The sequence below is a fragment of the Phoca vitulina genome, unplaced genomic scaffold (assembly GCF_004348235.1).
Source record: "Phoca vitulina isolate PV1807 unplaced genomic scaffold, GSC_HSeal_1.0 scaffold3, whole genome shotgun sequence".
Lineage (NCBI taxonomy): Eukaryota > Metazoa > Chordata > Mammalia > Carnivora > Phocidae > Phoca > Phoca vitulina.
The window spans coordinates 51,268,705-51,294,202 of NW_022589706.1; the positions used below are offsets into that span (position 1 = coordinate 51,268,705).

Below are 25,498 nucleotides of genomic sequence, written 5' to 3' on the forward strand. Positions count from 1 at the left end.
TTTACCTTTTTTTTTTTTTTTAAGATTTTATTTATTTATTTGAGAAAGAGAGAAAGAGCATGAGCAGGGGGAGAGGCAGAGGGAGAGGGGAGGCAGACTCCCTACTGAGTGCGGATCCTGTCTCATCTTGGGGCTTGATCCCAGGACCCCGAGATCATGACCTGAGCCGAAGTCAGACTCCCAACCAGCTGAGCCACCCATGCATCCCTGTATGATCTTCTCATAAAGTACAATGTTATCTCTCAACTCCTAGCAAATAGTAGGGGATTGATAAATACAGCATTACCACATCTGAGCCTTTTTATATCTTAAGACACTGTGACCTTCTTAAAGGTAGGTCCATTAATTATACAGTCACCCCTTGACTGAGCAAGAGGGGCCTCTGCCCTGGCCTCACTACTTAGAGAACCCTATTCTGGCACTTCTCTAGCTGTACTCCCTACAGTGTAAGGGACCCACAGGACAAAGAACATACCTCCCAGATTCCACTGGTTTGTGCTTAGGTACCTCACACTTCAGCATTTCCTTTCCACATCGTCCCAGTTGTATTTCCAGTGTCTGCATGGGTCTTATCCTTGGGTCCATTCTTTCAAGGGAAAGTCATATCTCTGATATATGTACCTCTAGATCTAGGCTAGAGGGTAGTCAGATGGCAGCAGTTTGTGAAGGTGTCTAGCCATGGCCTATATAAATCAGCCAGGTGTCACACTCCTACAAGTGAGGCCCCTTGAAGTGCAGGGTGGAGCTGGGGGTTGGAAGATCAGGGAGATTTGCTGAGGGTCAGGGACAGGCTCTCCTCATGTTACTACTTTCCAGTGTAGAATCCTGAGGAATTTTGAGAATTCTAAATTTGATTCTGTTTTCTTGCTCACTATGAAGGCACATTTGTCAAGGCGGGAAAATAGAACACGTTTTATTTAACAATGTATTAGCTTAATGTAAAATTTAATAGTCATATGATATATATCCATTTGTGTTCTTAGTCCAGATCCCACAAATCTTAGGGGTAGGCTTGCTCTTAATGCCCCTAATGCTTCTCCCCAGTATTTACTATAGTGGTTGGCATATGATCATGTTAATAAATGAACAAAAATGGGAACTCAGAATGCCCCACTATGGCAGAAGATGAGAAGTATAGACAGTCGATATTTATTAGCCTTACAATTTTATAGTTTGGGGGAAATCTGTTGAGAACTGAACTTCAGAATGACAGGGGTGGAATTTTAAAGAAGCAAAAATTAAATCCAGGCATCCTAATTTGTTTCTTATAGGACTTTACACATTACTCATCTTATTCTCATACCCCATTTCATGATAGTTTGCAGGTGTTAACTCTTTCACTCTTCTTATAATGCTGAAATTTGCCTAAGATGCTAGATTTTTTGGTCCCCATTTGGCTGACTATATCTAAATGATACTCAGGTTATTCCCTTTTAACAAGAAGCAGCACTCCCACTTACTGTTATGCCAGGGATTACATGAAGTGGTTAACACACAGTATCACATTTAGTCCCCACAGTAATTTTATGAGGTAGGGGGATTTACTCTAATAATATTATAGACATGTACAACATAATATCCAAAGTGCTTAAGTGATTTGTCTAAGGAAGACACAGCTAGGGAAGAGAAAAACATTTTATTGAAAAAAAGATTAGACTTTTATTTACTTTGAAAGCTAATTTCCAGCAAGTGTTAATAGAAATCTGCTTTGGAATGAGACGTAAATAATACATCTTTACTATTTTTTCCTGTCTTTATCATGCATAGGAATTCAACCTTATTGATAGAAGAGAACTTGCACCACTCCAAGAACTGATTGAAAAACTCACCTCAAAGGACAGATAAAAGGATGAAGAGCTGTGCAAGTTGTTCCTCAAATGAAGTGTGTGGAGTGTATATGGATTTTGTTGTGTTTTATTTTTATTTCGGTCGTTTTTGTCCTAGGTTTCGGGGGCTTGTTTGGGTTAGTTTTTCTTTATTCTGAATAAATGAAACTATATTCTATTGCTAGAGGAAGCCAAGAACCATTCTCTATATATTTGATAGGGGTAAATTTTGTCTTAGTGGCATACAGATTTTTTGTTTTTTTTTTTACTTGGTTTGATTACTTGCAAAATTTTTGATAATACTCTGTGTTGAAAGAAAATGCTTACTTGATTGGACTGCTGATGGATGGGGGTTCTGTGTTATGTAAATTGTGGCCAATTTTTAAAGTCCCCAAAAGACTTACGTTTTTAAGTGCCTTGGCAGGCTTACTTCTGAGGTGCAAAGCACAGACATAGAACTGAACAGGGCTTGAAATATTAGGAATACTACCCAGGGCGCTTACTGATGCATGTTTTAAAATATCTGTGATAAAAGCCATACTTTACCTAAATTGGTGATCTCCAGCTTTTACTACATTGAAGAAATACAATTTGTAAAGGTGTGCATGTAGAACATAAAAAATTAGTATTATTTTTGATATTGGTGGTAATTCTGTTCAAGAAATGCTTAAAGTTCTACAAGCAGGTCTTTTTCCATCTATTGATATCTGTGATACTGAAACTTGAGGATGTTGATGTGTAATACCTATTGCATTTTAGCTTCTTTCTACATGTTAACTGCACTGTGGGTGTGAAAATTCAGGTTATATATAGGTTTGCCATCTTCAGAGGTGATGCTGAACTGTGAGGTTTCTTAGCAATTGCCAAATGAGCCATAAGTCTACAGAATTCCCTTCTACTTTGAAGAGGAGGGGATGGATAGGAGTGTGTGTTTGGTTGGGAGGGTTAATTTGTATGGGGAGCTATAGATGGGATTAAGTATGGTGAGTCAAGTTCAAAAAGTCTTGTCTTAAAATCCTTGAATAGAGTGGCATGAAGATTTTAATCAATTTCTTGTAAACAAAGTCTTAGAGACTTCCTTTTAGGAATCAACTTCCATGAGAAGTTAAAAATAAAATATTAATTTTAGGTGTAGACGTTAAACATGGAATTTAAGGACTATTTGGGGAAATTGATCATGCTCCAGCATTTCCATTCAGTGAATGGAGCTGGTGTTTGCCTGTCATTTTAAAATGATACAGTACCTTCTTTGCTTATGATAGGCCCAATTTGAAGCATTCTGACTTCTAATTTTTCCACTGTGAAAGGAAATCTTTTTCTTTGCAGTGATACCAGACAATGAAAGTGCTAATTCAGTAGTATTAACTTCTGCATTTTATTTGTCATGACTCTCTAGTGAATTATTCCCATGAGTAAAAAGTTCAGAAACTTAGTTTTTAAAATAATGTTAACATTTTTTACTTCAGTTTTATTCTCAAGAAATATCTTTTTCAGACTTCCAGTTTTAATTTTGTCATTTCTAGTAAATCTCTTTCTCCTTCAGTTACCTATATATATTCTTCCTTCAGTTTGAAATACACATCTTTTTCCTTGTAGAGTAGAAATCTTGTTCTGAAATTATATAGACTAAAAATGGTCACTAGGAAAGAATCTTATGAAATCAGTTTGTTTTGCCATAACGAGAGCAGTGATACAATTTAATGCCATTGCAATTATTTTTCTCCATTTCATTTCTAACAATCATTCTCCAAGTACCAATAGTAGAAGTAACAGGAGAGCCTGGCAGAGGCAAATATATTGGACACTTATTGGTATTGTGTATGAGAACAAGCTGATTTCCTTAAAATGAACCTTTTATTATCCAAATAGGTAATATCAGCCACTGTGGTTGATTCAAAAATAAAATTTGGTATCAGATAATTTTGAGTCCTATTTATTTATGAAAATGAAGCACGTGGTTTTTCAAGTAGTCTTCCATACTGCATTTGACTTTATATAAACCCAGTAACAAAGGGGTTGCAATAGCCAAGTGTAGAGAATAGTGAAAAATTGTTCTTGCGCTTTTTAAGCCTTACACAGTAGTACACTGTAAAAATGGAAAAAATGTTTCTATAAATTAATGTTCAGTAGTAGGCCCTACTTCCCTACTGTATGTAGATAGGAGTTTGTTGTCACTGTGTCAGAATCTCAGGTGCCTGCTTCTTTCTGAGTATTCCTTTCAACAGAGGTATTATTAGGAAGTAAGGAGATGTGTAAGTGTATATATGGTAACAAAGTAGAGAAGTTCTCCCAGGGAGAGGCCTGGAACTGTACATGGTGTTACATGGCTATAGGTAAGGAAACACTCACCAGAGCATGTGAGAAATAACTGATTTATCAAAACGTTGCTTTGATTAGTTCCCATGAGCATTAGTAAGATGCCCTTTATAGAATAAGGATCAAATCTGGTTTTACAGCAGAGTTTGATATAATTGTGTATTAGATTCTTTCCAGATCTCTTAATTTATAAATAAGCAAGATAATGATTTTCCCCCTTGCTCTTTATACAGAGATATAAAGCAAAAGTTGGTTTTCTCATCCACTAATAAAAGCATAAAATATAAAATAGTAAGTTAACATAGTATTATTGTCACAATGCTTTGGTTAAATTTGAAATGAAGCAAGTTTTAGGAATGATTTTAAATGATGGAGAGAGATTTTAAATGGTGGTGGAGAGAAATTAATAACAGAGTGAAAATCTGTTACTAAGCAGTAGATGGTGCTACTGGATTTCATTTGCTGACTTGATTATTTTGTTTCCCATAAAAACCATGGCATTAGATTGCATTAAAACAGTAGCACGTGTTAGTTTAGCTGGAAGAGGCTTTGGTGGTCAGTTTACTTTGAATTGAAAGATTTTAGATTGCTCTTTCTCCGTTTGTCATTTGTAAATTCTAAAGGGTCAGCATAAAATGTATTAGGTGGGAGAAGACAGGTTTAGTGTATAATATATCTCAGACTGAGTTACTGCCTGGCTTATCAGGAAAGATAAAACACTACAATCTCTTATCTTCAGGAAATACAGATGGTGTGGATATTTATATTTTACATGTAATCACCAAACTCCATTTTATGTATTAGCATTTTCCTTGCTTATGGGAAAATAGCAAAATGACATTTCTTTTATACCTTTATGTACACCCTCTCTGAGAGAGGTTTTGATAACCACTGAAATGGTAAAATATGTGAGATACAATTATTAAGTTGTAGGGCTTTCTTTTAAAATAAGTATGTCATACCTTAAACATCCAAATGAGAGTTGATCTTCAGAGTGGTTCCTGGGGGAGCACTACTCTTACCAGCTGTGTTTTGAAGGTGTAACGTTTTTGGAACATTTTTAGAGATGCCTTGAGAATTGGTTTATGACTATGCAAGAAAATCTATTCCATCATTTTAGTTGCACTGAAAACTTTTGGCAGCTTAATATGACCTGTCTATCTCAGCCACCAAACCAACTCTACTTCGCTGGTTTCTTAGAACTAAACCATTAGGGAAGTTCAAAAGACTGCCATAGGTTCTAAATTTGCAAGAGAGAACGTTTTGAGCATTGGTAGCATCATTTAATAAAGGGATAGTTTCTTGATGTCACTACTTTGAAGTAGTATCATTTGGATGTATAGGTTTTATTTAATTTTTAAAAATTTAGTTTAATTACCTTACAGCTAAATATAATAATTAAAAAAATCAAAGTCTATCTCTTGTTTTCTACTTTTGTTTCTTTCCCTGATAACTTTTGAATTTTATCTCAACTACTGTAGGATAGTTTTGATTGAAAGGATAGTAAGAAAAAATGGATCCAATATTTAAGATAGAAGTAGCTTAAGGTAACAACAGCCTTTACTTTTTAAACATATTTTCACTCAGATAAACAAATGAATTTAAAGACTGCAGATCATTGTACAAAGAAATTGGAATAAATTTTATGTAATAATTATGCTGAATTTTAAGCCTGCGTATCACAGATAAAATATTTAAAATTGTATAATCATTTCATACATTGTTTATAACTTTAAAATTTTGAATGTGTTTTTAAAAGATGTGGGACCAGAAGTATATTTGTAATTTGAAAATGTGACTGCATACCAAGGGGAAAACTGATTTTGAAACTTAATCTGAAATTCTAAAGAACAGACCTAATTTTTAGAAGCGCTATTCTGGATCTGTACTTTAAGAACCACTCCTAAAATAACTTAAATATTAGAGTTTTGTCATAATGTTAAGATTCACCCATAGGAATTACTGTTTTTCAGTATCAGTGTAATGGTGTATGAGATTAATATTTAGAGGTAAAGATATGTCAAGATTTAATGGAAAAGTTTAATTTTAAGATACAGCAATTCTGACTGTAAACAATTTGAATTTTTAAGATGTTTCTAATGAGTTAATCATAGAGACTAATTTATTTTAAAGGTATAATACTGTGTTCCACGTCTTCCATTTATAGCTGAACTGGTACTTAAATGTTGACAAAAGAGAAAAAATACAGGTTAAAATATTGAATAATCTCAGTTTTGCAAGGATGATGCAAGTTCTTTTTCTGCATGTAATGCTGTGCAATAGAAAATTTTAGATTACAATTCTCAAAGATACTGAAATCACTGGCCTTTTTTCATTCTATGTTTGTCATCTCCTTTTCCTTAAGTTACTTCTTACGCTATTGACTTACCACCTCCCAACCCCCCATCGCACTAAGAAAACAAAGTAGGTTGATTGTGCGGGTCCTCCTTGTTAGTGATTCTGAAGTACTTTCTATCAATACATTGACAGAAGTGTTGGAAGGTGCAACGTATATAAGCATTTTTGGTTTGTTTTGGTTGACAGCTTCATTTAAATTGTGTCACTAAACCTGAGATTATTAGTGATTTAAAATTTTTGTTAATATTTAATTTTTCTTCTGTGTATTACATTCTTATGTTAGTGTTTTACACATGTTTTCATTTTAATTTTGCTCTGAAATACTTGTGCAGGTTGTAAAATAGATTAGTGCATTTTCATGTTAAGAACATGTTTCTCCTTAAATTGTTCTGCAGAGATAACTATTTTTAGGGGAAAATAGTTTTTTACAGCCACTAGATTGTATTTGTTATTTTTGTACATGCATAACAAAGATGGTAAGGGCCCTAATCCTGTGGGGAACACTTAACTTTTGTTCTATTTGAAATTTTCCTATACATTATTACTTAAAATTATCAAAGAACTGTCATGAAATCTAGTTGAGAGATAATACGATAAACATGACAAGACTTAAAAGTTGGATAGAGATCATTTCTGAGGACAAAAGCTGAATACTGCCAGTGCCATATAATGGAAGCATAGTGGCAGCATTCACACAGTGTAAATATATGCAGAGAATGCGAAAGACAGGAATCCTGCTCTCATGAAGATACACAATTTTTCTCTATTTTAAGTAGCTGGATGGGGAAAAATGGTGTAAAATAGGAAATGCAACATGAACACTATATTGAAAACTGTGCCAAGATTACTCAAATTCTAGTTATTACTGATCAAAGTTTAACTGCTTCATCATTTTATTTTAAAAGGGGATACTGAATGTCAGAAAATCTGTCATACGTTTAATTGAGAGATGTAAATAATGTATACAGACTTGTATGTGATGGGATGGGAAATATTTAAATTCTAGGTTTTTTTTTTTTAAAGGAAGAAACTGAATGTTTATTTAAAAAATTAATAAATAGTTATGTTTGGCCATGAATCCTGACTTTGCATTACTGATTATTTTTGCTATAGATGTTCTCACATTAAACACATTCCTAGGGAAATACTGAAAGTATGGAATATGTTGGACATTTAAAATTTGTTAGGCATTATTTTAAAGATTTATTTATTTTAGAGAAAGGGCACATGCATGCGTACATGTGAGTTGGAGGATGGGCAGAGAGAGAGAATCTTGAAGCAGACTCCCCACTGAACGTGGAGCCCGACGTGGGGCTCCATCCCACAACCCATGAGATTATGACCTGAGCCAAAACCAAGAGCCGGATACTTAACCGACTGAGCCACCCAGGTGTCCCTGTTAGGCATTATTTTTAATAAGGTTCACAACCACCCCAGAGGTTAGTATCTCATTGTCTTACATACTAGAAAACTGAAGCTCAGGAATTGTGTAAGTCACTGATTAGGACTAGGATTTAAAAACCCAAATACGCTTGACCTTGAAGCCAATGCTTTTGTTTGTTTTCTTTAAATATTCTACTGCCAGGAGAACAGTTAGCAAAATAATTATTTGTTGGCCTTTCTATCAAGCTTTTATCTAATATTTTGTTTTCATTATAGGCCATTAAAGAATATTAATAAGCAGTATTGGAGGATCTTCATTTTGCCCTGATACCTAAATTCCAAAAGGAATTGTGTATTTTAGAGTATTCTCAGAGTGTTTAATTATTTACAGATATTTATGTTTAGAGGCATTTGTGTTTGGACAATCAGGTCCACAGTCGCCCAGTGTCACCAATTGGTATTGTAGAAAAGATTAGGAGTAGAAATACTAGTCCATGCTCATATGATTTGTGCCTGCATACTTTAAATAAAAACACCTTGTTATTTTGCACATACAGTATCTACAAAGCATCCACTGTGTATAAAGAAATACATACCCATGTAAAAATTAACTATATTTTGGTAATTAGGTTCATTTGCCTCTATTGTACTAAATTTAAATAGTTAATTCTTCATTATATAATATTACTTGGATTGATGAATTTTGGTATCAAGTTCTAAATATTCCTTTAAGCAACCACGTTTAATAAATGTTATACTCCTGTTTTAAACAGCTTAATGAGTACAATGTCACATTTTCTTGATGACCTAAGTTTACCTTTACAAGCATGCAGTGTAATATAGCTTCCTTTGATAAGGAGCTATATAGGATTGATGGCTCCCTGCTATGCCCTTCTAGCTTGTTATTTTGCTATTGCACTTCAGATTTGCTGGAAGCACCCTGACTCCCCACTCTTGCTTTTATGATGCCTTCTGCATTCATGTGTTTCTAGGCAATAATGAAGGTTACAAGGAGTATATTATAACCAAGCTTACTAAGTCAATCAATATCATTTTACAGAAGTTGTTGGGTTGGTGTGTACAAACGCATGGGCTGTAACCACTACTTATCAATGTTCAGGGACTTTTTTTTTTTTTCCCTTTGTTCTCATTTTCTGAGTCGGTTTAGAGTTTTCTTAATAAACCTCTATGTCAAGATCGTGTCCTTAGTTATACCAGCATTCCCACAGAAGAAAAGGAATTCCCAGATTGAAGGAGTTGTAAAATTTCTGGCAAGAAAGGGTGAAGATGGTAGCATGCTCATGACTGGCTGGGTGTTCCCTGTCTTTTATCTGCAATTCCAAAATCTGAAAAGCCTGGAAAACAAAGTATTTTCTTGAATTTAGTGCAAACTTAACCTGTTCTGAAGTTAATAGTTTTTATCCCACCTAATGTGGAATCTGTGTTTCACTGCAAATTATCTGTGTATTTAACACCTCTGCAGGAGGGTAAGGGATGGTTATATATATATGTACTACACGATTGTAAATTTCTTTTCTAAAATCCAAAAATTTTTGCATTCTGAAACATCTGGCTGCAAGGGTTTCAGATAAGGGGTTGTGGATAAAATCAAGGAATTTTTTTTTTTTCAAGATTTTATTTATTTTAGAGAGTGCAAGCAGAAGGAGGAACAGAGAAGGAAAGAATCTTAAGCGGACTCTGGGCCAAGCCCGGAGCCCAACGCAGGGCTCGATCTCATGACCCTGAGATCAGGGCCCTGAGATCACGACCTGAGCTGAAACCAAGAGTTGACTGAGCCACTGAGGTGCCCCAAAAATCAAGGAGATTTTAAAAGTGCTTTTCTCTTATCTCTTCCTTGCATTATCCAAAGGTTATTTAGGAAAATGGTAAATTATGCTGAACCTGATGCCAGGAAAGCCGGGTTTCCTCTCTCCCCCATCGACTTCGTGTTTTTAAGGAACACTTTCAAACTTGAGGAACTCAAGTTCTCACAGCCAGAATCTGGCAGAGCTGGAATTTGAAACCAGTTTTTAATTTTCCACTGCTTAAACCCCTCAATCTCTGCATTATACTACTTTTCTTTTGTGGAAACCACACGGGTATTCCTATTTCTCAAACCTACACATCTTTATCAGTTCCATATGGAATTTCTTTTCTTCTACTTTCCTCCTGTTTGAAGGTCTCATTCACCCTGCCTTACTCCTCTCTCTGTACTGCCAATATCTTTACCATTTCATGGGTTTTCTAAGCTTGGGTGTGGAATATAACACCCTGTGGCTTCCCTGGCTTCCTTGCCATCCCTGATGACAAGCGTTCAGGCTTTTTCATTTCAAGGATCCTGCTGCTAATCCCTAGGGGGATAAACAAAAGTAATAAACATAATAAAATAATTACAGGGATGTTAACAAAATGATTTTTGCTGTTTTTATTCTAGAATTCCCCGTGAATTCACATTTTGATTTCTGCCTTCTGTTTCTCAGAATGGATTCACCGTTTACACCCCTTCTGACTCTACCATTGAGATGCATTTCAGGTCTGATGGTAATTGCAAGGTAAAAAAAGAGTAACACGGCCTTTGGTTTCTGTAGACCATTTGAACTCAGGAACTTCTAGACCGGGTAGTGTGTTTACTAGATCTTTGCCAAGATTAAAAATGAATTCTGGGTGTTTTTTTTTTTTTTTAAGATTTTATTTATTTATTTGACAGAGACACAGCGAGAGAGGGAACACAAGCAGGAGGAGTGGGAGAGGGAGAAGCAGGCCCCCGGTGGAGCTTGATCCCAGGACCCTGGGACAATGACCCGAGCCGAAGGCAGACGCCCAACGACTGAGCCACCCAGGCGCCCCAAATTCTGGGTGTTTCTACACTGTATCTATCCCCAGCTAGATAAGTCTTCTAGCAAAGTTCATGGCACAGAGGTGTGCATTCAAAAATTCAGCATTTGTTAACTATGTGCCAGGTGTAGGGCATGCAAAATTAAGCTATCTATATTCATGCTGAACAGAAACCCACCCAGTGTGGTAACTTCTGCATAGCATTGTAGGAGCAGAAAATTTTTCCCTTCTTCCCTTCTAAGTTCTTTGCCTGATCTAATAGTTGCATTGACACAAGACAGATCAACAGGAGGAAACCAAATTTAATTGTATATATATATATATATATATATATAGAAGCTCCATAAACCTAGGAAATTCAAAGGAATGACCAAAGTAGGTCATTGTATCTTTTAGACAAACAATAAATTAGTGAGAATTGACAAGACAAAGGGGTTTGGGTTTGGGGTAATAAAATGGTTAAGTAGCAAGGTTTGTTAATAGGCCTTCTCGGCCCTAAATTCCTTATTTGGCCATAAGGAGGCCTTCTACCCTTCTGGTACAGGGAGGATACCTTTCACATAGATTCATCTCCTTTTAGTGGGGACAAAGGAGGGGCAGAGTGTCCTTGCACTATTTCTAAAGTACCTTTACTTCGAAATAATCTGTATGCCGTAGTGGCATATTTTGGGGTGGCATATTCTCTTTCAACATAAATGGGACTCAAATGGAGACGGGTTTGAGATCAGGAAAAGCTTGCTGTGGAGTGGCGTCTGACTGCGTAAATTCCTATCAGATCCACTCACTGCCTTTGAGACTTTGAACAAGTGGCCTCTCAGTGCCTGTTTCCTCACTGATAAATCGGGCTAATGGTGGGACTTCCCGCACTGGACTGCGAGTTAATTCAAGAACAGCTCTCAAAACAGTGCCTGGCACGCAGCAAGAGTGCCATACATTTCCTGAGGGCTGGGGTGCCCAGCGGCACTTTAGCCTGATGGTTGTCCTCCAGGCTGACTACACAGGGTAACCCGTTTGATTTTTCCACCTCACACAGCTTCCCAGCCAGTTCTGTTCCAGACGCTCTGTTTATCTCCACAGGCCGCACTGGAAAGGCCAGTTCTCCAAAGTCGGGGCCGGCCCACACCTGGTGACGAAGGCAGGTGGCACCCCCTGCCCTCGCTCGCCCTCCAGCTTCGGCGGTCACCCTTGGTTCCACAGCTCTCCGGAACGCCCGCCCCGAGTCCCGGGAAGAGGCGCTCCATTGCGCGGGCGGTCCCACCCTGTGCTCCCGCGTGACCCGACGTGCCGGGCGCGCACGCAGAGGCCCCGCCCGCGGCGTCGAAGGCCGAGGGGCTTCGCCAGCTCGGGGAGAGGGAAGGGGCGTGGCTTCCCGGCTGGGCGGGCGGCCGCGCCGCAGTCCCGCCCCCATCGGCAGCTGCCTCCGCGCGCCAAAATCAAACCCCAGGACCCGCCGGCTGGAGAACCTGCTGCAGGCGGGAGCTCAGCTTGCGTGTCAGGTCACGTTCGGCAGTGGCGTGAGCATCAGCGCGCGCACCTGTGGCCACTTCCCAGCCCTCCCTGCTGGATGCGCCCGGGGCCGCCACAAGACCAGAATGGCCACCCCACCGAAGAGGAGCTGCCCATCTCCCGCGACCGGCTCTGAGGGGACCCGCATCAAGAAAATTGCCATCGAAGGGAACATCGGTAAGGAGCCTCGGGAAATGTTCCCAAAGCAGGGGGAGCCGCGGCGGCGGCAGCAGCGCTCCTTCGCTGCATCTCTGCTGCTCCTCAGTGAGGGCTTTCTTCCAGCCTGGCTATGTGGATGCGGACACGGCCTCGAATTCCCTTCGCTCCGAAATCATTTTGCCCTGTCCTGCCCAGCTTTTGTCCCGTTCCTCGAGGGTGGCGGTGGCCCCAGGGCGTCAGGTCGTGCACGCCCGGGCCTTCAGGCCTCGTTAAGGTGCACTTTGGGCCAGTTTCCTCCCCTTGTTGGGATTGCGCAAAGGGAAGGGTTGTTTTTGGTTTTGTTTTTGTATTGACGGTGTGTGTGTGTGTGTGTGTGTGTGTGTGTGTGTGTGTGTTCTTGAGGTGTAATTTACATACATTAAATTATCCTTTTTTAGGTGTCCTCTTCAATGAGGTATGACAAACATATAATGCTCTTTTACTACCATCATGATCAAGATTCAGTACATTTTTATCACCTCAAAAAGTTCCCTGGTGCTCTTTTGTAGTCAGCTCCCTCTGCATTCCTACCCCTTGGCAACCACTGATCTGGTTTCTGTTTCTGTAAGTTTTGCCTTTTTCCAGAATGTCATATAAATGGAACGACAGAGTATGTAGCCTTTTGTGTCTCGCTTCTTTTATTTAGCATAACACTTCTTTTATTTTAGCATATTGCTTGTATCTGTAGTTCTCTTTTTTTGCTGAGTAGTATTCCATTGCATGGATATACCACAGTTTATCTCTTCCCAATTGTGAACATTTGGATGATTTCCAGTTTTAACGATTATGGATAAAATGGCTCTAAACATTGAAGTACAAGGCAAGAGGTTTTTTTTTGTTGTTGTTGTTTTTTGTTTTAAAGATTCTATTTATTTGACAGAGAGAGACACAGTGAGAGAGGGAACACAAGCAGGGGGAGTGGGAGAGGGAGAAGCAGGCTTCCCGCCGAGCAGGGAGCCCGATGCGGGGCTCGATCCCAGGATGCCGGGATGAGGACCTGAGCCGAAGGCAGATGCTTAACGACTGAGCCACCCAGGGGCCCCAAGGGAAGAGTTTTTTTTAATAATCTTAATATCATGGCGTTCCTCACCCCTGCTCCCACATCCAAGTAAACACTGGCTTTTTATTCAAAGACCAGTACTGTTTCTGTTCCTAACCCAGATGAGGGCAGACTATACCATGCATGTCATTTTGCAAGGTACATCTGAACTTAAATTCTTCTGTATTTCCTACCACAGGAAACCTATGCCTGGCGCTTCCTGTTCTGATAGAATTTTTTTGGCTCCAAGTTGGGTACTGGCCATTCATGCATACAGCAAATGTTTTTTAATTCTTCCCACATTCAAAGCTCTTGTACTTCTTTAAAAAGATGGGGCAAAGCAGATGCTATAGCAGCATTCCAAGGAGTAGAAAATTGCTGAACACGCTCTTAAAGAGGAGATCTTGTTGCCTTGCTCCAGTATTCAGGCACCAGTGTAAAGGTCCCTATAATAGACTCTCATTTCCTCTTTTGATAAGTTCTTTGAAGTTGAATTCAGTTTACTAGCAGGGTTCCTCATAGCTACATATTGGATAAAGAAGAACATACGTAAAGGAGGAAGTAGTTGAGCAGCCATTTCAAAAGTAAATTTAAATGAACAACCCTTCAGATCAATACCACAATGAATTAATCCCCTTCCCTTTCTTAAATCCAATTAAGCAACATATCATATCTAGAAAGTTACTACTCCCCAAGCATCTTTAATCTTCCCAGCACCTGAAATAATTTCCTAATATGTCACCCCATCTCCAGTTTCTCTTAACTAGCTCCAGAGCAGACTTCCTATATACAAATCTAATTGTGTTATCCCCTACTTAAAATTCTCTGATTTCTCCATTACCTACACTGGAAGGAGTTGCAAACTGGTGGCTTGCATTTGCACAATAGTGGCCTGCATAGATTTGAAAAAAAAATTTTAATGAATTGCTAGCATTTAAAAATTTTGAGATTTCTTGTGAACATCTAGATTCTTGGCATTTCTTAAAATATCTGAAGATCTGGTAACACTGGATGTTTGTTTCTGTAAGATAACAATTTGCTATTTAGATGGGTTGTGTTCCTTACCACTTACTTTTTTTTTTTTTTTAAGATTTTATTTATTTATTTGAGAGAGAGAGAATGAGAGAGAGAGCACATGAGAGGGGGGAGGGTCAGAGGGCGAAGCAGACTCCCCACCAAGCAGGGAGCCCGGTATGGGACTCGATCCAGGGACTCCAGGATCATGACCTGAGCCGAAGGCAGTCGCTTAACCTACTGAGCCACCCAGGCACCGTTACCACTTACTGTCTTACTGACGCTGAGGCTTTGTCAGTTGCTGTTAATGTGCTAGCACTGTTGTTCCTGTCCCTTCCACCTTATTTGCCAGACCCAAATAAGTATAAATGTACAAATTGCTAATATGTGTGTAGAAGACTATTTAGTGATTCCTAGAATTTAAACTTTAACTGGTCATTTTAGTTTTATACTCAGTAACTTATCTTCTCATGTTCTCTGTTGATAAAATACTCCCTTGTGTTAGATTTATGGAAGCCCTCCCTGCTTCTTTTCATCTTAATAATTTGTATAGATGATTTTTGGCATCATAATACCTGGTTGGCATTAGTAATTCTGTTAGGTCCCATGACTTTTAAAGTATTAACATCAGTGTCTTTGGTCCTTGTTCTCCTTTGCTTTCATAGAATATTAATTTATTAATTGGCTTATTTTCTAGCTCCCCACTTTCCCCCAAAAAAGTTAAGGAACTAGATATTAATCTGATTGGGAACTACAGGTAACTGTTGTTACTCTGCTTGAACTGAAGAGTAATTTTAAAGAATAGCTGTTTTTGCTCTTAAAATTTTGGAGTATGATCACATGAAATTTTTCTGTTTGTAGGCATGTCAGAAGACAGCTGAATGTTCTAGCTTTAAATGCTTTCAGACTGGCTGATGCCTGATTTTTTCATGTGTTCCTTGGATCATCTTTCTTTTTTTTTTTTTTTTTAAGATTTTACTTATTTGTCAGAGAGAGAGAGAGCACAAGCAGGGGGAGCAGCAGGCAGAGGGAGAGGCAGGCTCCCCACTGAGCAGGGAGCCTGATGTGGAATTCTATCCCAGGACGCTGGGATCATGACCTGAGCCAAAGGCAGACACTTAACCAACTGAGCCACCCAGGTGTCCAGATTGGATCCTCTTTCTGAACATCATGTTTTCCTTTCCTTCTTCCGTCTACCTCAGTGAATGTCCAGTGATCATTTTATATGCTTCTGCTTACCATTCTAAATGCTCCATACGAAATCTGCGGTCACCAGTCTTTTTCCCATGATTAAATCTAATGGTCATCTAGTTTATCCTTAATACCTTTTCTCCTATCCTGTGGGGATAATATGACTTTGTTTTGCTTCTCAGCAGTTCTCTGTTCTATGTTACCTTCTTATTGACCCCCTTCCTCACCATCCCTGTTTTTGCTCTATGTGTGATCTTTTTTAAAAAAAAAAAATTATTTACTTGAGAGAGAGAGTGGGGGAGAGGGGCAGAGGGAGAGAATCTTCAAGCAGACTCCCCACTGAGCTTGATTCCTGACATGGGGCTTGATCCCATGACCCATGAGATCATGACCTGAGCCAAAACCAAGAGTCAGACACTCAACCGACTGAGCTACCCAGGCGTCCCTCTATGTGTGATCTGTTAAAGTTCTGGTTTTTTTCTTCTTTTCTATTGCCCATGTAATGTCCTAGGTTTGAATATAGTTATTCAAGTCAAAAGTAAGTTCTTTTTGCCCTCTTTGGATCCCATTTTATAAGGATGAGGAAGCTTTCCTTGTAAGCTTACAGAAGATGCTTTTTTATATTTTAATCTATGTGTGTGTATTTTTATATACATATGGAGAGACATAGAGAGTGAGAAAGAGAGAATACATTACGTTGACCAGAGATGTCTAATATAACCACTTTTGGTGACTTCAGATAAGATGGGTGTGGTGGTCACTGGGATTGTTGCTATACCCTGTAAAATTCTAGGTTAAGACTTTCCCTACTGTTAAATGGAATGTATTCCCAAGTAATATTAAAATAGTGAATATAATATGTCCTGATTATACCTGAACTATTTCCGTTATTTTCCCTATAGGTGTCTCAGAAACTAGTGATCAGGGAGGAGCAATGTACATACAACTTTTTTTTAAAGGGTTGGATAAGTGCACAGAACCATGAAAGTGAAGCAGAGAAAACATGGCTATTCCTTATAAGGGTCTTTGCAAAAATGTTTTTATAATTTCTGTTAGGTACTATGGCTTAATGTTGTATAGTTATACAATTAGTGTCATATAATCATACTAATTCTCATTGTAAAACTCTAGGTATTGGATACATCTTTATATTGATTTTATAGTTCATTTGGCTGTTTCTAAGTTGGTTTTAGATAGGAAAGACTTAAGTTTGTAAACAGAGAATAGAGCCAGTAGACAGAAAAATTTTGAAAATGCAAGAGCCTATAATGATTGTCACTGTAGTCATAGCTTGTTTATCACAACAGTTTCCATAAAGAGGGTATTATTATTTCCATTGTATTATGAAGAAACAGGCTCAGAGAGATTCAGTGACTTGCCCAAAATCACATATCTAATTAAGTGGAAGAATAGCCTTAACCATTTCCCACAGTTATCTCTAATTACTTGGTTAAGGAAAGTGAGGCTAGGACTAGGATTTTTTTTTTTTCTGCCGCAACACGTTGCCTACAGTTACACCAGATTTTAAATTCTTCTATTCGTGGCTTTGATAAACTAAAAACCATAACAAATGTGCTTAATACAAGTGGGTAGGGACCCTTTTAGTTTTCACTGAAACAAATCTAAAGAGAAAGTTTGGGAAATTGAATATTTTTGTTTTTTGTATTGTTTGCTAGTATATATTTTGAAAAAGCTGATGTCTATTTTGACTTTTTTTTTTTTTTTCTAAGTCTCCTTCTTCAATTTTCCTTTCCCTCTCACAACAGCTTCAGGGAAGACAACATTTGTGAATATCCTAAAACAGGTCTGCGAGGATTGGGAAGTGGTTCCTGAACCTGTTGCCAGGTGGTGCAATGTTCAAAGTGCTCAAGGTGCCTGTGAGGTATGAAAAAAAAATTAACTAAATAAAATAAATATCTATTGCTTTAGAGGACCAGTGGTATTTAACCTTTTGGGTTTTTGGTTTTTTTTCCTAATAAAATTTTCACATCTAGCTTTAAGTCTGTATCTTCATCTTCATACATGAATGTGTATGTATAAACATTCATTGAGCTGTGCACTTAAGATTTATGTACTCATTGCATCTAAGTAGAATTTTAAGAGTTTTTAAAAATTAATTAAAAAGTTAAAAAAATCTAATGGCAAATTAAATTCCTTGAGTAGCTTTTTACATTTTGTTTAAAAACAAGTGAACAAGGAAAACAAAGACCAAAAAAACTACCCAGTAACTGAATTTTATTAGTTTACCTTTTTTTTTTAATAAAGATTTCATTTATTTATTTGAAAGAGGGAGAGAGACTGAGAGAGCAGGAACGGGGAGGAGAGGGAGAAGCAGGCTCCCCACTGAGCAGGTACCCCCGATATGGGGCTCGATCCCAGGATCCTGAAATCATGACCTGAGCCGAAGGTAGCCGCTTAAACAACTGAGCCAGCCAGGTGCCCCTGTCAGTTTACCTTTTGAGCCTTTTGTATTAGAGAGAAGCATTTATCTTCTTATTTCTTTGTACTTTTCATTCTTGCCAGACTTTCACCCTGGACACAACTGTCAATTTCCCAGGACTTTCCATTCTACATTGCAAATAAGAAAGAAGGAATAACAGTTAAATTTTGTTTTTTATAGCAAAATTTTTTATTGTATGTGTATGAAGGAAAGAGATCTGATTGCTAAGATTTCATTTCTGGAGAAATGAGACTTGAAATTGAAAGCAGCATAGCAGAAATCTTCAAAATGGAAATGTGTCCTAGAAACTTACTTTGTTAGAATTGAGGAAGATGGAGGATTGAACAAAAATGTCTATTTTTTCAAATTTAGCTCTTGGTATAAGGGAATCTGGGAATAATAATTGAGTATTTAAAATGTAAATCATTAGCGAGATATTCTGTAGACTTTGAGGATATATGGTTTTGAATAACCAAAAATATTTTCTCACACACCGATTTGTCAAGCATAGTTAACTTTAGGGGTGCAGCTTAGTACACTCTGATCCTTAGAATAATTCAGGATTAAATCTTGAAGGGACTTCCTTTCCATATGGACTCCACTTTTTTAAGAAATAGAATTTCAGTCTGGTCTGTGGGGAAAGGTAAGATTAGCCTTAAGTAGAATTTTAAAGTGGGCAAATTTATTTGCTTCTTTCTTTCAACATTTTTTATTGACACATGATATAACTATAGACAAGTACAGGAAACTTATGTATAGTTTGAAGAACAATTGGAAAGCTAATCATTAGCCAGGTCAAGAGATAGAATATTACTGATATTCTAGAAGTCCCTGTTTGTCCTTAGGTCACAGTATCTCCTTTCCTAGGGTAACAACTGCTAGGGGTAATCAATCACATGAAATAACTCCTGCAATAATACTTCCTCTGCTTTCTAAAAATAATTTGACTGTATGTGAACATATCTCTAAGAAATATAATTTAGTTTTGTCTGTTTTTGAATGTTATATAAATGAAATCACCTGTTTGCAATCTTTTTCTTCTTTCTTTTTTTGATTATTAAGTCTATGAAATTTGTCTATATTTTTGCATATGGTTGCAGTTTGTGCATTTTCATTCCCATACAGTATTCAGTTGTATTCACACATGGCTATTTGTCTATTCTATACTTTTGACCAATTTTTGAGTGATTTCTAATTTAGTTTCTGTAAAAACAGCCCTATTACGAACATGAATCCTGGTGCACGCATGCAAGAGTTTCTCTAGGAATAAGAAGTAAAATCCCTGGTTGGTGGGCTATTTGTATGATGCCTGTTTTCCAAAGTGGTTATTATCCAGTTTCCTAATTTTTGTCATTCTGTTGGGTGTTTAATATCTTTTATGTTTTTAATTTGTATTTCTTTGATTGCTTATGAGATTGTGCTCCTTTATTTAATTAATTTATTTGCCATTTGGATTTCTTTTGTGAAGTCCCTGTTCAGGTCATTTTGTCATTTTCTTTTGGGTCTTCTGTCTTTCCTCCACTCTGCATTTTTATCTTCCAAAGTATGTCTTGTGGCCTCTTTCACTGAAGTGCCCTGCTCAGGTTTGCTTACCTTTAGAAATGAGATATATATATATATATATATATATATGGGGTGCCTGGATGGCTCAGTTGTTAAGCGTCTGCCTTCGGCTCCGGTCATGATCCCGGGGTCCTGGGATCGAGCCCCTGGGCTCCCTGCTCAGCGGGAAACCTGCTTCTCCCTCTCCCACTCCTCCTGCTTGTGTTCCCTCTCCCTGCTTCTCCCTCTCCCACTCCCCCTGCTTATGTTCCTTCTCCCTGCTTCTCCCTCTCCCACTCCCCCTGCTTATGTTCCTTCTCCCTGCTTCTCCCTCTCCCACTCCCCCTGCTTGTGTTCCCTCTCTTGCTGTGTCTCTGTCAAATAAATAAAATCTTAAAAAAAAAAAAAGAAATGAGATATATATGTTCTAAAAACACCTCTTTCCCCCTCATTTTTGGGGTAAACTATCAGTGTAGTTATTTCTCAGGTGTTAGGTAGGAAGTAGACAAAGTAAACCAATGTCAGAAATACAGAAGGGATTCTTTCATTGAGAGAATGTTAGACTAGATTGGATTGGTTGACCTCCATTTAAGGCCCATTCTGGTTTCAATGTCATAAGCTTCTAACTTATATTCAATATGTGTAACTGATTCTTTGGCACATCAAAGAGACATCTCTGCCTTTCAGTATACCTATAATTAATCTGGGGTGCAGAAACTGATATATAAAAACCAAAATGCCAAAAATTTTAATTTGTAGAGAGAAATGTAATTATCAGATTCACCAAATTAGGTCAATGTATTCTCTGTGGAGGTCCATAATTCTCAACCAGTGGAAGGAACTCATAAGTATCTCACAGTTTTAGGGTGTTTTATAAAATGATAAACAATCCCTTGGGAATTTTAATATGTGGAATGCCTCCTGGTTAAAAATGACTGCCCTAGTGGATCACTGTTAGTGTTGGGATTATATTGACCCCTTTAGTTATGTTGGAGAGGAGAGGTAGAAAACATTGCATTAATATATATGGGAAGACAAATTTATAATAAGCAGGTTGTCTATTAAGCGTAGAATCAGAGCCCAGGGGAATTAGTTATATTATCTTAATGACTGATGTCATCAGACTGTGACACATTGATGCATCTGTCTCTGTTTTAAGACTCTTGGTTTCACGGATCTGATACTCATGTTTATGGGTGGGGCATTTTCTTCCCATGTACTGGAGTCAAAATTCCAAATTGACCTTTATAACTACCATGTGGATGAACCCATATGTTCATCATACAGTTTACTGTAATCTAGTCATGTCTCCATGATATTAAAATTTGATAACCTTAATTGGTGCATATTCTTGGAGAATAGTTTTATTTTTGTGTATATATTGGGGTCTGTTTATGTTGTTAGTGTTCTGTACTTCTAGGTGGCATTTCAGACAGTGTGGATAGTATTTTGGAGATAAGGTTGTGGAGTGTGAGGATGGTGGTGGGTGGGTTCTCTCTTTGGATATTTTCTTCTTTTATTCCACACCTCCACTAAACTCAAGAAATGGGATTTTCTTCCTTCATATTCGAGCCTTTCTTCCCCAGACTCATTTCTGATTGATTCCTTGGCCTTATAGTGTGAATCACTCACGGTCCAAATCTCAATTTTCTTAGAAGACGGTCTTCAGACCCAACCTTGGCAAGGCCAGTCCTACTTTGGATGTTCTTCATTTAATCACACTTCTTGGCAGTTGCTGTAGAATTGGAAGAGTTGGGTTGTTGGTACCTTTGATCTCTTACCCTAGTCAGTAACTTAATTTGCACCTGCATGCTTTGCTTGCATTTTGTTTTTTAGCTGTTTCATTTTTTTTACCTGCCACCTAGTGGCTGAAATGTTGCTACAGTATTGATAAGCTGCACCAATTTTAGCAAAATAATGAGGCAGAGTACCTAAAAAGATTATGTAGCCTTCCCTCCTTTCCCCTCCCATGGTAAGATTATCTTTAAAGGTGCCACCCAGATGATCATCAATCTTTGAATTAAAGGTTTATTTCAAATAGTTGCTTATTTGGTGGTTTATATTATTATTTAGGCCTAAAGCTTTGATTTAATTACTTTTAGCTTATTTTTGAGATGGACAAATTCTTAGGAACATATCTCTGCTCTGTCCTGTTTTTCTTATTGAGCTGAAGTCTTAGGGGATCTTTGTTCTTAATTGTGAAGCATTATTTTGCTTTTATCCAACACTTTTTTACCACTAAGGAGCTACTGGAAATTAGAACTATAATAAAGAAGGGATAAAATATACTTGTTTTTCAAATAACAGCATTTTTTGATGTCATTCTTGAAAATTAGGAATGCTTGATAAAGTACTTCTCATACCTTCTGAAATTACCTGATAACTTTTGTTGGCTATTTTATGATTATCTTGTTTGGTAGATTCTAATCTTTTTTGATTGAACTTAATTCAGCTTTTTTGCATTGTTTACAGAGGTTAGATTAGAATTAAAAGATAAATGATTTTGTATCTTTACTCGATATTACTGGTTTTCACTTATCTTGACAATAATTTGTGCTTTCTGCAAAATAATGAAGTATTCTATCATGAAGTGAGTTACAGAATTACAGATATGAATGACAGAAATAGAGTAAAACTTATTTGTTATCCCACCACCTTATATGTATCTTATGATAGTAATTTACTATATCTAATATTGGCAGTGGGGGGGGGGACATAATTTTTAAAAATATTATACAGTAATACATGTTCATTGTTTGAAGTTAAGAAAATATCATAGACTACCAAAGGAAGGAAATAAAACTTGCCTGCAATCTTATTACCCAGAGAAGACTATAGATGTTACTTGGCACAACCGTAAACAATTTTGTGCTTTGTTTTTTTCCTCCCCATAATGCTTATATCAAAGGTAATTAAAAATGACATTCTGTAAATGATTTCTAAAGGCAGCCTAACTTATTGTGTGCATGTACCAGTGTTTATATAATATAAATGCCTAATAATAGTGGAACGATACCCTATTTGCTTAGTAATGTGATAAAATCTTTGTGGTTAAATCTGTATTCTGGGTTATTTAAGACAAATTTCCAAAAGTGAAGTTAGGTAGGCCCAAGAATATAGATTTTTTTTTTTTTTTTTTTTTAAAGATTTTATTTATTTATTTGAAGAGAGAGACACAGCGAGAGAGGGAACACAAGCAGGGGGAGAGGCAGAGGGAGAAGCAGGCTTCCCGCCGAGCAGGGAGCCCGATGCGGGGCTCGATCCCAGGACCCTGGGATCACGACCTGAGCCGAAGGCAGACGCTTAACGACTGAGCCACCCAGGCGCCCCAAGAATATAGATTTTTAAAAATAAATATAGCTAAGCTGCTTTCTAGAGATAGTCTATCAACTTTTACATAATATAATTTGACTCTGAGGCATTCACATTTTTTATCTGGATGCTTTTCAGAGGGGAAAAAACTGATAAAATTACACTCAAGTTGGTAAAGATGATACACAGTGTTTTCTTGGATAAATTTTTAATATGTATTTTATTCTTAACATTCATAGTTGCATACAAAAACCCCAGCAATTTGTAGTCTCCAAAACTTCATGCATAGAATCAAAAGAAAACATTTTGTATAGGCTTTCAGATTACCCTGAAAAACTAGAAAATGATATCCTGGCTTACGGTTAATTTTCTAATTTGGTGTAGTTAAACTCAGACAACAACTAACATGTTGAGAGCTGTAAAATTGTACTGCAGATTTTTTATTTAGTTTTAATTTAAGCATTTATATTTTTAGAGCAACTACCTATTATTTTTATAATTGGGTGATGAGTCAATATTGGTTCTCTAAATTATTTTCATGTAGTAGACTTTGGAATTACTTTGGGCAAGAGTAAAAGTATTGGAAAGGCCAATAAAAGGAGATATGTGGTCTTTTTTTGATTAATATTTTCATTGTGGTAAAAACACATATCATAAATTTTACCATCTTAACCATTTTTAAATATACGGTTCAGTAATGTTAAGTGTATTTACAATGTTGTAAAACAGATCTTTAGACTCTTTTCATCTCATAGAACTAAAACTATATTCATTAAACAATTCTCCTTTGCCCCTTTCCCTTAACCCTTGGGAACTGCCGTTCTTCTCTCTTATATCTATGAATTTGACTACTTTAATTAATTAATTAATTTTTAAGATTTTATTTTTTAAATTTTAAAGATTTTATTTTTAAGTAATCTCTATATCCACTCTGGGACTTGAACCCACAACCTTGAGATCAAGAGTTGCATGCTCCACTGACTGAGCCAGCCGGGTGCCCCTGAATTTGACTACTGTAGATACCCTCATATAATTGAAATCACACAGTATTTGTCCTTTTGTGACTGGCTTATTTCACCTAGCATATTGTCCTCCAAGTTCTTCAAAAAAAAGTTTCAAACTTCTTACTATATAACAAGCCCATTTTATATATGTAACTTACTTTGTTATCTCTGTGCATTGCAAATTTATCCTAAGTGTTTTTCAGATGAACCAAGTTCACTTCTAATAGATATTATTAAATGTATGTATCAGGTAGATTTAAGGTAATACTTGCTGCTATAATGAGCTCTAAAATCTCTGTAGTTCAAAATAATAAAATTTTATTTCTCAGAGAACAGTACAGTACGGTGTTTGGTGGATAGCCTACATGCTGTGACTCAGGGATCCATACCCTTTCTAAATTGTGGCTCATTGAACCTCTAGAACAGTGCTTCAAACATTAATGTTTATTAGAATGACCTGGAAGACTTGTTAAATCACATATTTGGGCCCTACCCCCAGTTTTTGATTTAATAGGTCTGGTGTGGGTGGGTGCTAAAAATGTGCATTTCTCACAAGTTCCCAAGTGCTATTGATGTGGCTGTTATGGGGACCATACTTTGTTACCCCTGCCCTGGAGCTGAAGTTGAGAGCCTCTGCTCTAGGATCTTGGTGTCCTTTACTTCTAGCTGATGGAGAAAGAGGGAAACATCACATTTGAGAGGTTTTTAGAGTGAAGCCTAGAAATGGTATTGTTTCTGTCCTGCTTCCATTGACTAGAAACTGAGTCACATGGCCACACTCAACTACAAGGGAGGCTGGGAAGTAAAACTTAGTTTGTGTCCAGGACGAAAAACAACGTGGCTTTAGGGAACACATAACAGTGTCTGCCACACACACATTTCTAAATAGGAGTACCTTAAGTTTATTTTTTAATGTAACTAAAACTCAAAAGTACCAAGTTTAATTAATTTATGTGGAAGAGATCTTCAACAAATATTCTCTATTTTCCACTTCTAAGAGATAAAAAAAATAAACTATTAGAAAAACTTAAATATGACCTTTGGCTCACAGTCCTAAGCACATTCATTTTATAAAAGTATGCCAGGGATAATGTAACCAGGCCTAGAGCAAACTAATCCAAGACTTAAATTTTTGTGTTTGGAATTAACATTTTTACTGCAGAGAATTCCGTATATACATGGATACCACTACCACCCTGCCCTCTACTTTAGCATCAAAGATAGGTAATTCCTTTAGTGAAGTGAAAAAACTTCTTTAAATGATGTTAGGATTAAGCTTGGAGTCTACTTTGCTATCAGATAAATGCTAGCACCTATCGTGAAATCAACTGTAACTCATGAAATCAACTGTAGCTCATTAATATTCTGGTTAATTTAATGTACAAAGGGAGAAAGCATAAAGGCTCTATTTTACTTTGTTATTTTTCATTTTTTTCATTACTTTATATCACTTTTTTGCCCCTGAAGCTATTTTTGAATTTGATTTACTTTAAAATAACCACAATCATCTACCACCTTTCTGAAGAACTGGGCA

At 37.2% G+C, this 25,498-nt stretch overlaps 2 protein-coding genes across 2 annotated transcripts in view; both read left to right on the forward strand.

Moving 5' to 3' along the window:
- The window catches only part of MOB1B (MOB kinase activator 1B), a 65,809-nt gene extending 58,032 nt beyond the window's left edge, over positions 1–7,777 (forward strand). The window contains exon 6 of the mRNA XM_032400513.1: positions 1,768–7,777. Within this exon, the coding sequence (XP_032256404.1) occupies positions 1,768–1,845 (78 nt within the window). The 3' untranslated portion in view covers positions 1,846–7,777. The remainder of the gene's footprint in view (positions 1–1,767) is intronic.
- Positions 7,778–12,048: 4,271 nt separating this feature from the next.
- DCK (deoxycytidine kinase) overlaps positions 12,049–25,498 on the forward strand; it is a 29,956-nt gene continuing 16,506 nt past the window's right edge. Inside the window, exons 1-2 of the mRNA XM_032400514.1 lie at positions 12,049–12,401; positions 17,433–17,548. Coding sequence (XP_032256405.1) covers positions 12,311–12,401; positions 17,433–17,548 — 207 coding nt within the window. The 5' untranslated portion in view covers positions 12,049–12,310. The remainder of the gene's footprint in view (positions 12,402–17,432; positions 17,549–25,498) is intronic.